General features: G+C 38.6%; 1 protein-coding gene and 1 long non-coding RNA gene across 2 annotated transcripts; both read right to left on the reverse strand.

Annotated features, from left to right (window-relative positions):
* Positions 1-781: 781 nt before the first annotated feature.
* On the reverse strand, positions 782-6,238 carry si:dkey-12e7.4 (uncharacterized protein LOC558132 homolog). Its single transcript, XM_036003197.1, is given in 5 exon segments — positions 782-892; positions 1,298-1,402; positions 2,871-3,044; positions 5,842-6,023; positions 6,229-6,238. Coding segments are annotated over 5 exon segments (582 nt in total).
* Positions 6,239-7,666: 1,428 nt separating this feature from the next.
* LOC118495452 lies at positions 7,667-18,473 on the reverse strand. The gene is made up of 3 exons (XR_004897881.1): positions 18,310-18,473; positions 10,468-10,475; positions 7,667-7,677 (listed from the first exon to the last, which is right to left on the reverse strand). It is a non-coding gene; the product is annotated as an uncharacterized LOC118495452 (long non-coding RNA).
* Positions 18,474-18,871: the final 398 nt, after the last annotated feature.

An 18,871-nucleotide genomic window follows, 5' to 3' on the forward strand; every position in this document is an offset into this window, starting at 1 on the left:
AATCCTGCCTAAGCAGTCATGTTTATCTAATATATATACACCACAGTCAACATTTCTATTGCACTTTTAAGTAATAATTATATCCAATAAGTTAAGGTCGTTAGCTGTTTGGAGGTTTGATACATCCGATATGTTCATTTTCTAAGTTGCACTTTCAACTTCACTCTGCTTTGTCATCCAACTGTACCCAAACCAGCTGTAGCTAGGTGCTGTAAACTGACAATGATAAGACACACTTAACTCGCCTACAATTGTAACAGCTAAATTGCCACCAAGACAGGATCATGACTTAAAAAGACATTATATAAGATCATTATTATTACCAGATTTGTCCCCTATTATTTTCGCAGGACTGCCTACTGAAAGAGACACACAAAATGGGAAACAGATAATTACCTTAAAATGGTACTTCAACAATAAAAACATAATGTTAAGTCACCCTGCTGGAAGACAAAGTTATTATAGGTTATATAACCCAAACCCCCTAGGTAACACTATGTAAATATATACTATTTCTATATAAACATACAGAAGAAAATCATCAAGGATAGATCAACACCAAACAACTGGGGACTAAAAAGACAAGCTACAGCACACAGCATACCATCTACAGTACTTATGAACACTTTAATGTAATCTCCTTAAAAGAAATTGAACTTTTCTTTACTCTCCTATATTTAATGAACTTTGGTGATATACGCATGATTTCTAATTAATGGTAAAGATTAAAGCTTGATTAATCAATACATTTTGTTCAAGTTGATCATAAACGGAATCAGGGTCACCAAGGCAACACTTCTCCTGTAAAATTCAGAAATGACCCATGATCCTTTTCAGTCAGTCCACCAATCACAGACAAGATGGAAGAAATGCTCTCTGCACTCAGTGGAACCTAGAAAGCGACAGATAAACCCAAAAAATGAAATTCAGACACACTTCTTAGAAATGTCAATACAATTATCCCTATACACATCACTAAGGACACTAAATTGCAATCTAAATATAAAATGTGTGACAACTCTTGAAGGTAAAAGACCATTTTCACCATGTGACATAAGATACATTTTAGTAAAATGCATACTCTATAAAAACATTTTCCACACCAATATAAATAAAAAAGGCTTGAGGATATGAAAAGTAACGTAGTTTTATCTATCTACATTATTTATTTACTTGATGTTTATGTTATGCTTTATTTGTCTTTGACTGTCTCCCTGGGTACTCAAAATCAATAGTCAGTGCATTACTACCTACAGTAGATGGCAGTCCACAAGAGTTGGACAGAGCAGGCTCTTACCTCAGACCCCCCCATGTCAGTGTGGACCCAGCCAGGGTGTATAGCCATACAGAGAATCCCATCAGGCTCCAGGTCTACAGCCATACAGTGACTCACCATGCAACACTTTGTAAACCCGTTACCCACTATAGTGCAGTTTTACCCAACATCACAGCAGTTAAACCATGGGGGGATGGTGGAAGGTGCAGCTGATATTTCACATTTATCCTAAAATCCATTGTTGCAAAATGTTGAATCAAAAAAGTGCTTAGGAATTTCTTTCATTTACCTGGTCAGAAAAGAAAAAAAACCCTATTGAAACAGCCTGAGCTCCCTTTCTGAAGCCATAGCAAAGCATAGGTAACCTACCTTACCAGGGTTCTTGCATCATTTTTAAAGTCAAATTTAATGTTTTTAAGACCTTTTTAAGACCACCACAAATATAGTTTAAGACCCAAAAATGTTGAAAGAAATTACTTGGTAGGAAAGACAATTTGTGGAGACATTAATAAGATATTATTAACAAACGTAATAGCCTAATAATGTCCTTATAGTCCTTGGGCATCCTAGAGTAGATCCAACCAGGCAATCTGGTTTGTAATAATGCAAATTTAAGATATGTCCGAAGCTGCAGGTCAACAAAGGCTGCGATGATGTACATGCACTCGATGATCTTTTCCTATATCACTTATTGTTTGACAACCTGGTCATAAGCAAGCAAAACTTCTCTCAAACCACTACACTCCCTATACAAACAAACTCTTAAGGTTCTTGATAAGAAATCCATACACCCTCATCATTGCCATATTTTTTTGTCCCAGTTCACCTGTGTGTGTATTTGTATTGATCTCAGCCAACTGTTCTTGTTTTCATGTTATTTTCTTTTAGTATTAGTATACCGTAATCAACTTTTATTGTATAGGGCCAAATCTGTATGTATTATTGATAGCTTAATCATTTAATCTAATTTTAGGGTGACCTCTTACCACCAGTCCAGGAACAGCGGATGTAAAACAGTCTCCAGGCTAATTCTGGTACATTTTTACTTTTATGTATTATTAGTGTGCATTGTCCCTGACATAAATGAATAAATAAACATAAAACTCCTGAAAATGCCGCAAGGCATCATCTCTAATATACTACAAATGGCTTCAAAGGTGAGGTAACTAAAGACACATTAGAGGATTTACGGTAGGCTATCGGGTGTGACAGTTGGCAACAATTTACCCTATCATCTTAAAAACACTGTCAGGTAATTTCATACGTACAGCTAATTTAAAGCAAATTTAAGATCATTCATGACCTTAATTTTACAACATTTTATTTAAGGCATTTTAAGACATTTTAAGGACCCGCAGGAACCCTGCCTTAACATGCCTTAAAGCCTCTATAAGCCTCTATCAGCTATAACCGCACTATGCAAGTTTGCCAGATCGGGTAGCGGATCTGTAGTTCGAATGAGACAGCGGTAATGGACAATTCCAAACCTGTAGGCGGACCGAAGAGGAAAAGTGCTTTGGTGCTGCTTTAACGGTCTTGTACTTTTTTATTAAAAAGGTTTCAAGCAAATATACTTATCCAATGGTAACAATACCTTGGACACTCTGTAGGGGTACCATTTGAAGTTGTTGGCCCGTTCCCCCCAGCTGAGCTCCACAGAGCCCAGCAGAGAGGTCATGTTAATGACTTCTGCCCTCTGGGTGCCCATGCTTCGTGCACCCCCTGCTCCTCCTCTAGAAACAGCTTGCTTCAACAGAGGCAGGAATGCCTGGTAGGGGCAGAAAAAAAACACATCACAGCTGCAGCTGGAATCAACCTACTGTACAGGGTTTTTATGAGATGGAGTCACAATCAGTATGCTGAGAAGGAAGATGTAACCAATATTCCATTAGAGCTTCTTGAAGCTGCAAAATCTTGTGATAATTACCATGGTGTGTGGTTAGTTTGATAAATATAATGTATAACATTGATAACAAAACTACCCCCTGCTACTACACAATCTAGAGATACACATTTTAGAAATTATTTTAATATCAAATCTTGCATTTTGGGCAATTCCAGTCAGAGTGACACGTCACTGTACAGTCTGTGGTAATGAATACAAGTAGTGCCCTCTGGTGGCAGCATGTCCAACTTACAGAGAAATTGCTTGAATTTTCCATTTAGATTGTTCTACAAACCGTTTATATATATCAACGAGGGTAGGCTAAATACCAGAAACGCCTGCCAGTATAACATAATAGAGTTAAACAGCACCACAAACTACATCCTCTAAAATGATCATACAGTTAAATCAACACCTCTCTAAAACAAAAACTAAACATTATAACACTCATGAAGGTAGGATTTATTGCAGGACTGTTGTATTAGACTGCATACGTTTCAGCTAGGTGTACCTAATATACTGGATACTGAGTGTATAAGTATGTCAGGCAGCAGTGATGCCTTACTAATGCAATGATTGAGATAGAATGTATGATATTGTCTTTCAGCAGATGCAGCATCTTATAATACCCTTAAACAGGGTTCAAAATTACCACCATCTACTAGCCAAATGCTGGTAAAATATGCAATTGGCTGGTAGATTTGCTTCACTCACCAGCTAAAAAAAAACAATGGTAATCTATAGGGCTGTCAAAATAAAATAAACAAAAATAACGCGTTAAAAAAAATAACGCAGATTAATCCATTCCATATTGACGTTTGACCCGGAGCCGTTCTAGCCACCATTGGACTGTAAAATGAAGGAGGGAGACGAGAATGTGCTGCCTGGATCATTAACTGGAACATTTACTTGTAAAAATCTTCTTCCTGCCAACCCTGGCTACCGAAATCTGGTGCCACTGATATGTCTGCACTTCTCTCTGGTGCTCTGAAGATGATACAGGCAACACAAACACCGCTGCATGTGACGCTAGTTAACACTATACTCGACAGCAGCTAATGTTAGCCTACCGCTTGCTAGTAGCTGGATTAAACACGGTTAAAATGCTGACAGCTAACGCTGAACGGTGTAAAGTTTGACTGTGTTTTACTGTAGAGGACTGTGACTCAACAGCGGGATGTAACAAGCTGCAGCTGCCGAGCTGCCGTCGGAAAAACAACACAGACGGTGCGTTCAATGAAACTGGTAAACTACAGCTTCGTGGTGCATTTGAAGTTATTGTAAATGTCCTTGGTGGTTGTTTTTGTCGTTCAACAGCAATTTACTAGTGAAATAAGTTATTGTTATTGTTATACATTATTATTAAATAATTTAATTTTGACCATATGGTCTTAGCAATAAACAAGCCGTTCTTTAATGTCACCAACTGTTGTTTAGTACCCTTTGTTTTCTTTTCTTTTTTTACTTTCTTAAAAAGTATCGGTTCAGGCACCGTTAATTATGTATGCGATTAATTTCGATTAATTAATCACAGAGTCTGTAATTAATTAGATACATTTTTTTAATCGATTGACAGCCCTAGTAATCTATTGAGTGGCTGGTAAAAATTAAACATTCACTAGCCATTTGGCTGGTGGACGAAAAAGTTCATTTTGAACCCTGCCCTTGATGATACAAATGCTAAAATACCTGGAGATTCAATCCAGAGACTATTTTTGTTCTTTTTTATTATCTTATGTTCTCTCTGTATTATATCATCACGCTTTTGGGATACTACTGAATATACTATACGAGTAGTCTGAATCTGTCTCATCTCTCCCATCTAGAATGGGCAGTCAGGAACACACACAATATTTGAATTAGGGCTAAAATGCCAAAAGGATGCGGGCGGTGCTTCAGCGGTAGGTGCGCAGTGAAAGATAAAATACTCAAATTACAAAAAGGAGTAGGCCTACACATTACGAAAAAAGGATAAATCTTCTTTAAAATAGCACCATCTGAAAGTAGCGCATGGAAACAATGCCAGTGGAACTTTAGTTTTCACTTTCAGTTTTCATAACACTTTAGCTGAGTAATCCAGAACATCAAGTTTAAAATGGCCCAATTATATTGAAACCAGTCTTCAATTATTTGTCTCAAATGTAACTTTACCATGTCATCATGTGATATTCTAGTTCAGTACACAACAAACAAATTTTTTTCAACAAAATGTATTACTGGGAGCACTACAGATGAACATTTATTCACATCACCGGTGACTATCCCTGTAACAATTTGTCCACATTTAGCACATTTAGCACATTGACCATACATGGTCCAGCCATATACTAGGTTTTCATCTAGTCTTGTTTACTAACACTGGGTGCTGCTCTGCAGTCCACCCTGTACTCTGGGCCAACTGAAACCAGACTTTCAATCAATATTCATAAAATACAGTCTCCTCTAGGCTAAGGGCGTTTTGTTACTTCTGTCCATCAAGATCTTCCTTTTGTTTTAGTTCGCAGTATTTAGAAAAATTAACCACACGCGGGTCCTGCTCCTGGTGTGAAATATAGCTTCTTTTCTTTTTTATTTCACTATCTGGTGAAGTGAGAGCTGAAGACGTTCCAAAAAGAAAATGTTGATCCTCAATACCCAAGTTGACAGAAAACACAACATCTAATAGAATAATAAACATTACCTTTGGGATCATTAGAGGAGCCACAGCATTAGTGTGGAAGTTTTCTATCATCTTCTCAGCAGTAACAGTGTAAAAGTCGGCCACCACGTTGATTGCTGTATTGTTGATCAGGCAGTTCAGACCCTCTTCTTATACCAGCTGGCCCACCTCTTCCACAGATTTCTCTATACTCTCCTGGTTCACTGGAACATAATGATTAAATCAAGTAATGTTTTCAGTTGAACTTCATATATCCAGTGTGTACAGGATGTATGCTATGTCTATATGTTTAAAAGGTTAAACATGCATGAGGCCAAGATGTGATTGTCGTGCTGTAAGATGTTGGTTGATATATGATTTTTTGTTTCTTGGTGGTTAATATGTCTAAATAATCCCATGAGCGATTACATTGGGACATTCATTTAAAATGTACAGGCCCTTGTGTTGTAAAGTGAGAGTGTTGTGTTTATGTTAGTTTTGCACACATATAAAAAAAAAACTATTATGGTAGTTTTTTACAGCCTCGTTTTATGAGGCACTGCAGAAAAATATAAAATTACCACATCAAACTTTTAAATGTTTTTAATGATTTGGAGTTTTATGAGGAGTTGCATAAAGCGCTGTGGAGATAGGTCTGGCTATGCGAGACCACCTACAGTGTTATAACTAGTGCTTGTACTTCCTGCGGCAGCTGAAGAAATTCAACCTGCCAAAGACAATGATGGTGCACTTCTACACAGCCATCATTGAGTCCATCCTCACATCCTCCATCACCATCTGGTACACTGCTGCCACTGCCAAGGACAAGGGCAGACTGCAGCGTGTCATTCGGTCAGCTGAGAAGGTGATTGGCTGCAATCTGCCACCGCTCCAGGACCTATACGCCACCAGGACTCTGAAGCGTGCTGGAAAGATTGTGGCTGACCCCTCCCACCCCGGACACAAGCTCTTTGAGCCACTCCCCTCTGGCAGGAGGCTGAGGTCCATCAGGACCAAAACTTCTCGCCACATAAACAGTTTTTTCCCCTCCGCCACTAGCCTTCTAAACAAGGCCCGGAATCCATCCTGACTCTCTCCACACCCCACCTCTGGCTCCTCATGCCACTGTACCTACTCTGCTGTAGCGTTCCTTTTTACTACTGTTTAACTTATTTTACTATTTATTTAAATTTATTTTATCGTTATTAATACATACTGTGTGTATATGTTTATACTTATATTGTTTATATTCTTTTTATCCTTCTTATATTTGTATGTGTGACATGCTCCAACAACACCATGACAAATTCCTCGTATGTGCAACGTACTTGGCAATAAAGCCCTTTCTGATTCTGATTCTGATTCTGATTCTGATTATGACAAAAGAGAAACAGCCATTATTGCAGTGACATAGCTAGCAATGCTCTAGGTTACAGTATACCTTCAGTTGTTGTTATATAACATCAGTGTGGAAATGCTAAATGTTGTCTTTAACATGTGGCAATGCTTATTTAAATAGTAAAAACAATAGCTATATTTTCCTATGGTTTGCATAATGTGTTTCCTTCCATGTTTTCATCCTGATTAGATTACTTGACAAAATGAAAGGGTTACTTTCCAAGAGGCAAATGTTGACAATATTAAAAAGAATTAGACATTCCTGATCCTTTCGTTATTTATGATAAGGTAGTCTGGCTTTCAGAAATACTCATTTTGTAAAGGAGAGAGCCATCCACTGTTTGCTTTTGCATTGAATTTGTTTTCAAATATTGAAGCTAAGATGGAGGTGCAGAGATTAGGGTGACAGCACAGCTGATGGAGCTTATGCAGTCACAGCACACAGATGGTTTCTCTGGCAGCCTCTTGAGTCCCGATTTTCTTAAAGCTTCTAGTGCTTGGGAGCAGCATATATCCCTGGTCTGCTTCAGGTCAGTTAATTTGGAATTTGGCTTCTATGCCTCCATTTACAGACACATTACTTTGGCACAGAGCACACATTGCAAATGATGGCTTGGTAGTGGTACAATGTGTGGTGCAGAGCTGTGCTCCTGAAGCTGGAGGGTATTTACTGGCTCTCCTAAGCATACACAATAGTGAGGTATTGTTTCTACAGAAAAATCAGCAATCAGTTAATGGCTTAGATTACTGTTAGTTTGTCCAGCAGTGCAGAGGGACAGCATTCATACAGAATGTGATGTTTTCATTTCGCCAGTTCTGCTGCTACTTTAAACAAAACCACAAAAGCACGTAGTAGTAGTAGGCGGTTCCGAATACAGCCAGAGACAAGATAAGAATTGAAAAATAAAACAGGAAATAATAACTGAACGGAACTAGAAACAAGAAAAATATTAACAAACCTTAATATACTCAACAAAATCACATAATAAGTATATAGTAGGTCTATACAGTCCATGTCAACAAGCGTTTTAACACTGGTATTACTTTAAACAGCTGGCTGAAAGCTATATTGACTTCATGACTGACCAAACAGTACTCAATTAACAGTACTAAAATTCAGCAGCGACCTCAAATTCCTTAGCTGGAGATATTTATTGACTGTGTTAACATTAGTGAGTGACATTTGTGAGCGAGAACGCTGTAACTGGTAGTGGAAAATCGGTCAATTTCCGCCTACTAAAAGTGCTGTTTTTGCCACTGAAAGGCTTAGATTGTAATTATAAGTGTCTGACAAGATTATGAAAAGGATGACTACAGAGCCAAACTCACCAGACTCGAACAATACTTTTAGCGCGTATAGAGCCAGCATATTTTCACATCTAAATGGATAAATTAAAGATTCATTTCAACCAAACCAGAGTGGTATTTTATTGTTGGAAAGTGGAAAGACGGACAAAGATGGACAAAGTCTACTTTTCATAGTTTTATTTTGTTTCTGTTGACTTTGAATGAAGTGTGTTTTACAATGATGAAATTACTGTTTAATTAAATGGAGTCTGGTGGGTTTTGGCGATAACGATTTCAGGGCTGTTTCATGTAAAACAAAAAGGATCGTACTCTTTAACAAAAAGGTCTATCTCTCTAAGTATCCTTTCCATAATGTTGTCGGACATTTAGAATAATAATCTGAGCATGTCAGTGGCCAATTGCCCATTAACGTTAAATTTCAGCTTGTTTCGCCGCTGGTTTTGCTTAATACTGGACCAATTTCAAAAACTGTTGTTCCCATCAGTCACTTAGACACAAAAACATGGGAAGGTTAGGCTTAGTTAATGTTACCTTTTATTCAACCATAGATTTTCCTGGTGGCTGTTTGTCACATCTTTTTGCATGTGTGCCTTTCTGCTTGAACGATAACCTAGGTCAAGCAAAATCAGCAGTTTAAAGATATAACTTATTAAGCATTACACTCTCTCTGTGGCTATATAACATCATTTTAAAGTACATCCCTTAAGGATCCTCTTTCACATGTTCTTCCTGAATCATCATATATTGGCTTGGTGGTAAGGAATAGACATTAATGGGTCACTGGGACTCTGTCAAGATGAAAGGATCAAGTATGATAAAGATAATTTACAATCTGCATGCAAACCACTACTTCAGTGTTTTGGATTTTCAATACAGTGATCTCACAGAAAACATGGGTGCCCTGGCTGTCACTTTATGTGGAAGATTTTGTCAGTCAACATTAAGTATATGCATTATTTGTTTTAATCAATTTTACAGCACTTGCATAAGAAAGGCTCATAACTAGAATGTATGTATAAGAATGTGCCAAGAAAACTAGGAATTCACATTATAACCACTACCGCTTCAGACTATCCCTGTTATAATTTGGCCACAATTAAGCACATTGACCATACCCTGTCTAGCCATATACTAGGTTTCGATCATCAGTATATATCAGTAACAATGTGAAAACAATTTGAAAGGGGTCGCTTGTAATATACAAAGAATTATCACCTGAATCTGCAGCTCCCCTCGGCTTTACTGAGCTTTATAATAAGTTTCAGCTCAACTTTACTGTTTTGGTTCCCTCTCAGCGCTCTTACAGCACCGCCCATTTATCATGTAGCCGGAAACTCGATGTTGTGGTTTTGGACATTTCTGTTAGGTTTCAGTATTTTACTTTGTATTTCGTTCTATTTCTGTTACCTGTATTATTGATTTCTGTATGTATCTTGTTTTGTATATTTCTTTTGTGTATATTTGTATTTACGTATTTCCCTGTTCATTGTGTAGTTTCTGTTTACCCTGTTTTGACTGTTCTGTTCTCTGTGTATTTCTGTTTCCTGTTTTATTTTGATAGTCTGTTTTCTGTCTTGTCATGTCTAGTTTTACTTTTTGTGTTCCCGCCTTTGTTGATTGTCTTGCCCCGCCCTGATGTGTTTCACCTGTTGTATCACCTGTCCCTCATTTGTTCATTACCTCATGTATTTTTTGTATTGATTGGGGCTGAGGTGGTGTGACTGCAGACTGTTGGGTTGGGGTCTCAAAGCGTGCAAAGAAGGTGTTCAGCTCTTTCACCAGTGCGATGCTTGAGTCCACAGCTGCACTGGTCTGCCCCCTGAAGTTGGTGATCTGCTGGATGCCCTGCCATACCTGCCGAGGGTTGTTATTGGAGAGGTGGCTTTCTATTTTTCTCCTTTAGTCAGCCTTGGCTTTCCTGATTCCTCTCTTCAGGTCATATCTGGCAGCGCTGTATAGTACTTTGTTTCCTGACCTGAAGGCGGTATTGCGATTTTTGAGTAGTGTCTTCACGTGGCTGGTCATCCAGGGCTTCTGATTGGGGAATACCCGGATGCGTTTGTCCACCGTGACATTTCCTGTGAAGTACTTGATGTACGATAGATAGTACAGCCTCTGTGTATACCGCCAGGTCCTGATGTTCAAAAACACTCCAATCGGTGTGTGAAACAATCTTTTAGCTGAGGAAGTGCATCCTCTGGCCAGGTGGTGATCGTCTTTATCAGTGGGGTTGTGCTTCTTATGAGAGGTTTGCATGCAGGGGTGAGGAGCAGACAGAGGTGCTCTGAGTGGCCTAAGTGTGGAAGCTGTGTGGCTTTGTTTGCATGTTTAATGCTTGTGTAAACATGGTCTTAAGTGTTTTTCCCCCTGATCGGACACTTTACATGCTGATAAAATTTAGGCAGGATAGACTTTAAGTTTGCCTGATTTAAAATCACCCGCAATAATGTGTACGCTGTTGGGGTGAGACTTCTGCAGTTTGTTAATACTGTTGGACAACAGCGAGAGAGCTGTGCTAGTTAGCATCGGGTGGTTTGTACACAGTCTTGATTAGCACTACTGTTAGCTCTCTGGGCAAGAAAAATGGACAGCATTTAACAGAAATGGACTTGAGGTCTGGTGAACAGTATTCATGTACGGCAATTTTGTTGGCCAGGGATCTTGCGTTGGTGAGGAACATACTCGGAAGAGGAGGCTTGTGGGGATCTTTCCTCACTCTCGCTAGGAGGCCGGACCGGCATCCCCGCTTTTGCTTTCTCTCCTTCCGCCGTCGTCGCCGTCTGCCGATACCGACAACAAAACAACGGAGCACCCACTGGTTTGTTGTAAACACAATAAAGTTTATCAGTTTGAACATTAAGTATCTTGTCTTTGTAGTGTCTTCAATTGAATATAGGTTGAAAAGGATTTGCAAATCACTGTATTCTGTTTTTATTTATGTTTTACACATAAACCAACTTCTTTTGATTTGTTTGTAAATTATAACATTCATCTGTAATATCTGGATGTGGAAATAAGCTGCTGTTTGCTGATAAATTTGCCATACTGCATCAGCTTAAAAGGTGATATGTCAATGTTCACCACTGCCCCCAAGTGACAACAAATCAGTTATTGCAGGTTTACAGCTTAGCTTTGCATAGCAAGACTAGAGGCAGGCACCCAACCAGGAAAAAGTCATAACCCCTTGCAAAACCACAACTTGTTGTCTTCTTTACACTTGCACAGGCTGGTAGGCTGATTTATTTTACCTTTTGAACAGAGCCATGCAAGGTGGTAAGCTAAGCATCTCCAGGCTTAATACATATGAGAACGGAAATAAGCATATTTCCCAAAATGTCCAACATATTCCTTTTAAATTGTATTTGTTTGACACAACCATTAAAAAAGCTAAATATGTGTGTGTGTCAGAGAGTCATGTCAGCTCAACTACTTGTGATGAAGTGAGAATGAGCTGGGAGAGACATTTGTTCTGGTGATATGTAGGTATGTCATTTGGCCAACCTGTTTATAATAATCGAAATCCCCCAGACCAAATGCTGGACCCTTTATTCCTGATAATTCTGCATTTAATCACAATAACCTGATGAGTTGTTACTGATCGTTGAATGTTGTTAGTTATTATTCACTAGCAGTAAATTCAGCTGCAGTATGAGTTTGATTTTGCATTACAGTACTACAGCCAAGAGTTAAAAAGTTGTCAGTCAGGAGCAACACTGAGGAACAGAGTGTGTGCCTTTATCCACTTGTATTTGTTTGTGAATGTGTGCCGTGATGTATGTTTGTCTATGTGTGTGCACATGCCTGAGTTCAGTGTGTGGGATACACACAAATCTAGGTTGGAACATCCATTTTCAATCACTTATTTAATTCACATGAGCTATATTTAAAGATATCATAAATAAAATACTAGGGTTCCTTTCATCAATGAATAAATCATGGCCGTTATCCTCTCTTTCTCCTGTGCACACAGCGTAGTACTCTGCCTCCAGTCTTTATCACATTGGTTTATCACAGTGGGCTAGATGTATGATTAAGTGTGTTTACATGCACAAGTATCACAGTATCACTTGGTTATTCAGTCTACTCAGCTATTCACTTATTGAGTTTGCTCATGTAGATAATGTTTACAAAAACCCCATCATGTGGAATCCTGAACACAAATTAGGATTTAATATTTTAATATCCCGAGGAAAATTCAGTCTGCCAGAACAGAACAGAAAATATTGCAAATCGGTAAAAACCATATCAGCAGAATCTAGCGTTGCCAAAGACAATTGTGATTGGTTTAAAGAAATGCCAATAAACCAGAGCATGTTTTTCTCCTATCCTGTATTGTTGTATGGAATACCCAGACCTTCCTTTGCAGCGCTGTGGAGGAAGGTCTGGCATTGTGAGACTACTATAATGCATATTCTAAAAAGGGGTGTGATGCTCTACCATAGGATTTCTTTTCCTTAAATGTGTTTGTTGTATGTTGTCCACTCATCTGCAGTATTATCTGTCTTGCTCTGGCAAATCCAATAGTTAGCATCTAGTTCCTAGTAATACTTGATCACAAGTACTAAACTGAACCATTCTGTCTACAGGAATAACGGTAATTCTCAACATGGCTGTTGGTCGTAGAATTTGTGTCCTTTGGTGTTATTGTCATGTTGTTATCTAAGCTAGACAACATCTCAAGTCTATGTTCAAGGGCAGATTTAGTGTCCCCACTGTTGAGTTCGAAAGGAAAACATTCATCACGTGTGTCATCAAATGAATAGAGGAGAATATACTTTTCCACATTTGTCGAAACATTTCACTCAAAACCACAAAAGTCAATCTGCTGGTGGCACTAGAGGAAAAGCCACAGAATCACTAGAGTCATTAGGATTCATCCTCTGGGAACCATGAACGTCTGCAACTAATTTGGCAATGGCAATCCATCCAATAGTTGTTGAGATATTTTAGCCTGGATCAAAGTAGTGGGCCGCCCAACTGATACTGCCATCCCTAGAGCCACGGAACTAAAAACACGTTGAAAAATGAGAGGATGAGATTTTATAATAGCCTCAACCCCTACAGTATAATGCAGCATAATACTAGCTCTTTTTCTTAAATTGCATTTGCCCTTTTTATCAATATTGTTTCCTATTGTCAGTATATGCTGTACATTATAAAAAATAAATCAGTAGGCAGCAAAGGAGGGAACATTTATGACAAAAAACATTAACAGTAATCAAATCTTCAGCATAAACATAAACTTCAGATTTGCCCTTTATGTAAAAAGAAAATAACAAATACATATATGTTTTTAACAAATGAATACACATTTTTGCAAATACATACCAATTGTAATGACAAATAGATACTTATTTTGTTGAATATAGTATAGTATGTAGTTTTAGTCATTTTCTCTTTTGAGCAGATGTATAGCTAAAGAACAGAGTTCATCCTGCATCTGTTTGAGATCAGTGTGATTGTAAAGTCTACTCCCAGATGGTAGCAGAAGGGAGTGCTTAGTAGGACTGCGTTCAGGGATTGAAGATGCTTCTTGCCTTCTGCAGTGCCTTGAGTTGAGACTCTTCCTGTAATCTCATGCAGGTTATCTGGAGCAAGTGAGAATTCTTTATAAGTGTTCTGCAGCAGCAAAAGTATCTTGAGAAGTAAGTGTAATTTTTCCCGTTTATACAGAAGGTAAGTAACATGTGGAGATGGTTTCTTTATTTCTGGATAACTGACACAATATTGTTGTAAACAGAGACTTATCAAGCATGGCACATTTGTCCAATCTCTCAACGAAAACCCAATCTTCAGCAAAATGTTTAAATTAGATCTGCCTCCTTTCCAAGCTCTATCAGCAGCTCTTTCTTTAAATTATGTGGAGTTGTAAGAAATTATTCCCATACCAATGCACCCACTCCCTTAAGAATTTTTTTCAAAGCCCTTCCATTTGAAACAGCTGCGTCATCTTCTCTATAGTTTTCTACCAGCAAAAGTGATTTAGATCTTTCTTTGTCAGACACAGCGAGATAGTCATGCATGCATTTGAGAGGTTGAAGACTTTCTTAACAGAGCATCTGCAGGTGTGTGAGAAAATAGGCTGAGGGCCAGGGGCGATTCTAGGATCAGACCTTTAGGGGGGCTCCGCCCCTAATGAGAATGTGACAAGGATACAGTGCCTTGCAAAAGTGTTAACCCCCCCTGCTAAATCAGTAATTTCATTAGCTGATAATCTCTGAGTTAGCTACTAAACAACAACGTCAGATGACGTTTTAACTAAACCTGACACTTTATAAGTCACAGTAATAACGACCAATTTGACACAATGTTCTAACATTCAGCAAATTTAGTTGCTTATGTTTTAATTTGGGTTCTAATCAGCACAATGAAATTACCAACTTCTTTTCTGGGGACTACCAACGTTAAACTTCACAACCGCACTCCTGCTCTCCCTCTGACAGATTAGAGACTTAGCCAAAGGCGGGAGTCTGGCACAACCACTTCCGATTGGCCAAAACTACTTTTCTCTTAACCCTTTCCTTGACTGGGTTAAAGGGGCACAGCATTTGCTACCATATGTGCCGATACCGTAGGTGCTCCGGAAAATACTGAGCACCCACGTGTGCCAGACTGCCAGTAGGCTACATTCATTTAAAATTAAACATTGCAGTTGGTGCTAAGTGGAGCGGTGGCATTGATTCTTAAGTTCCCAAGAAGCTGATCGCGGTTACGTGTTCATCTCCAATCCTATCTGTATTTGTGAAAAGTGGCGCTGTCCTGAGTGGAAAGAGAGCCTACTTTACGGCTTTATTATCGAGTTAATTTAAAAAAAAGAAAAAAAATATATTTGCATTGCCTTCCACCTTTTCTCTTTCTCTCTCTCTCTCTCTCTCTCTCTCTCTCTCTCTGCGCACACAGACACACTCTCACATTCTGGAGCCGAATCCGTCTCTCTCTGTACTCAGTCCAGTTCTGTCGGTTGATTAACGCAGATATTTGCTGATTGGTGGCGAACCGCCATCAGGCAAATGTCTGTGATTACTCCACATTTTAATGGTGATCTTTTGTGAGTAAATTCTGAATCTGCCACGTCTGTCAGGTAAATGGGGTAGTACAATGTTTTTCTCTAAAATAGGAGTACACATTAAGCCAGTAGTAGACTATAGTGTGGTTGCTAAGTGCTTTGGGGATTGTAATTGTGGGGTACAGTGGTTCTGGAGATAGCTTCAAACAGCAATACCACAGGCCAAGTAATCGGCCCGTTCCAAACAGGCACATTTTGAACGGGCACTGTATAGTACACAAGAATAGCATGATATAATTCTTATAGCTATGGATTTTAATAGCATTCAAAACAGCAATTCCTAAATCTACTGCATATTAATTGTGCTTTAAAGTGAGACTAAATAACTTCTGACAGAAATCTCATTCTTGTGATAAAATCTTTTTCATAAGTAATAAAATGCTCCCTGGCTCAACTCAATACACTTAAAAGTGTTTAGAGTGGAGTATAGCTGTTACAGTACCAATAACTTAGGATAGGCTAGCTAATGTTAGCTTAAGTTAGCAAACATGAGATTGATGCTGTGTAACTGCCATAATTTAGTCATTGTGACTTTATGACTCTTTTGTACTGCTGTTACATTATGTTTTGGCATACATTTGCCATTAGGCTGTACAGAATTCACCACTAAAGTAAAACATAGCCTTGCTTAATTATGACAATCCAGGGTTTTGCTGCTACAGCCTTACTTGCTTGTATACTTAGCTTAAGGTGGCTAATGTTGGCAAACAGAAAAGATATGTTTCTGCATAGTTGACATTATTTAGGCAGCTTGCCGACTTTTTGTCTTCTCCATTTGTGCTACAGTTCAACATTTAACATTTTCCTTCAAATGTCACTTACATATTAATACAAAGGACTTCTTATCACCTAAATTCTTATAGCAGTTTCAGTGATGTGCACATTTTCCTTGAGCAGCTGCATGTCATATAAAGATTTGAACGCTTCTGATTTATTGATGTGGGTTTGCACCAGCTCCACATTGAGATGGGAGCTTGTGTGCTTGCTGTATTATTCAGATGGCTTTAAAAGCACGTCAACTCAATTACAGGGGTTTTCCGAGAAATATCATGTCCTGTCCTACTATGTCAGGAGTAACATCTCAGCTCAGGAGCAGGGAATACCTCCACCCCTGGATTCAACTGCATAAGATGGAGGCTTCCAGTGCACCAACTGAATTTTAGCCAAATTCTCTTGGTTGTCAGTTTAGATCATTGTCAAGGTTAAGATTTGTAGTTATATTTTATTGCTGCATTTATGTGACTATTGACATTTAAAGCTTATGATGCACAACCATGGTTTTTCTTTTTGGATGATATCAGATCTCCCTTTAGATTTACTTTACATTTATGAGTTTCAAAAGTTTAAAAATGTTTGCATTTGAATTTAAATGAAGTTCCATATTCGAGCCTATTTAGAGTGTAAACAGAGAGGAAAAGGTGAAGATGGCTATCAGCTAAGAGTGGACCTATGGCTACGATCTCGACTACGTGGAGGAATTGAACGCAGACTGCCACTTCTCTGTTGGGATCCTGCTAGCCAATGTGCCGGCGTCGGACGGTAAACTGGATGAGGCGTCGGTTTCCAGTGGGATGTTGGGAGCTGTGGTGTCCTTTCGCCGAGACTTGGCTGGAGTGCCGGTGCCATTCAACCGGATGACTCTTTTTCTGTGTGCCGATTTGACGGCCACATTCTGCTTTATGATGAATCATGCACAAGCCAAAGGAGCTTATGGGATAACATTTCACTGGAATTTTACCTCGTTTAATTTCATGTGACAAATAAAAATTGATTGATTGATTGATTGAAGCTTAAGTGTTTCATCTTATAGACAATTAAACGTTTAAGCCTGATGCTCTTTAGTTAAATTCACCTACCAGGGACCAACTGAGTGGCAGGAGCTTAATGTAAATAATTTAGAAACCGATGATAATTAAATGTATGTTAACTGGAACTTCAGGTCAGCTTTTCCTTTATGCAGCAGTTCAGGTTTGCTTCAGCAACTCAAAGGGAGGGGGGAAGTGTTTCGCTATGCTGCCTCATTTCATTCACACGGTCGGGAAAACACCAGCAATGCCTTGTAGTGCAGACTCAGCAATATCACTCTACTTGTTTCTTCACTTGTTTCGTCATTTTCATTATGCAACTGGGAGAAAGACATCATGCTGCAAATAAAGCTGTCTGAGTCAGTGCTTCAGCGAAACAGCCATTACTTCTATCATCTTCTCGATTCCAATGCACACCTCACAATTGAATACAAGAGAAAGCATTAGAAGTTGTAGTTGCTGGTGTTAAGTTACTCACCACAGACAACCAGCATCAACATTAGAGTCCAGTTTTTGTGTTTATCTACACTATAGATTTGAATATTACATCATCTTTCTCTTGTTGTGATTATATCCATCGTTAATCCTTTTTACGCTCTCGCTAGTGTATTAAAGACGAGAGAACAGTTTAAAGCTAGGAGGCCTTGATAAAATAATCAAGTTGGTATGCAGAAGGTCAGCACAACAGAAAGCTATCAGGAAAAGTAACTTTGAGAGAATGACACAGTATTGCATGGCTCTAAATCACATATGTCAAACTCAAGGCCTGCGGGCCAAATCCGGCCCCTGGCAGATTTAGATCTGGCCCTCATAACAATTTAGGTTCATAATAAATTTTGGCCCACCTAGTTTTTGTCGCTTTTTATGCAGTTTTTGTCACTTTTATCGACTCTTTTGGCACTTTCTGTTAACGTTTTTGTAAATTTTGGCAACGTTTTTTCTTTGATGGCTAAGTTACTTTTTTGTGGCTTCATGTCGACCAAGCTGTAAGCGAGAAGAGTATATGAGACATGCAATAATACAGTCAAAGATGTTTGACTTTTTTGATTAAATAAAAACATGTCAATAAACTAAACATGTCTGGCCCTTAGTGAAACTGAGTTTGACACCGCTGCTCTAAATATTCAGACTGTCAGACACAAGGAAGTCCAGGAGGTAATACTTTCCATCAAGGCACAACCACCACTGGCAGTTAACGGAATCATGTTCATACAATGTCAAAACTGATTTTTTCTTAAGACATTTTATTAATATTTTCAATTGACAGTCTCAGCCAAAAACAAACATTGAAAACAAAAATCATATCATGGCAATGGAACAAGAGGGTTTCAGGACAAACGGAGGCGGGAAAATCAATATCAGTTCCATCACAGATTATAAATTAGATCAATTCAAACAGCTGTCTGCAGTTTTACTGTATATGACTATATACTGTATTGTATCTAATGCAAAGTTGAAAGAGCTAGGAATGGAGAGGTCAATGAAGCCAGGGACA

Source organism: Sander lucioperca, chromosome 7 (assembly GCF_008315115.2).
Source record: "Sander lucioperca isolate FBNREF2018 chromosome 7, SLUC_FBN_1.2, whole genome shotgun sequence".
Classification (NCBI taxonomy): Eukaryota; Metazoa; Chordata; class Actinopteri; order Perciformes; family Percidae; genus Sander; species Sander lucioperca.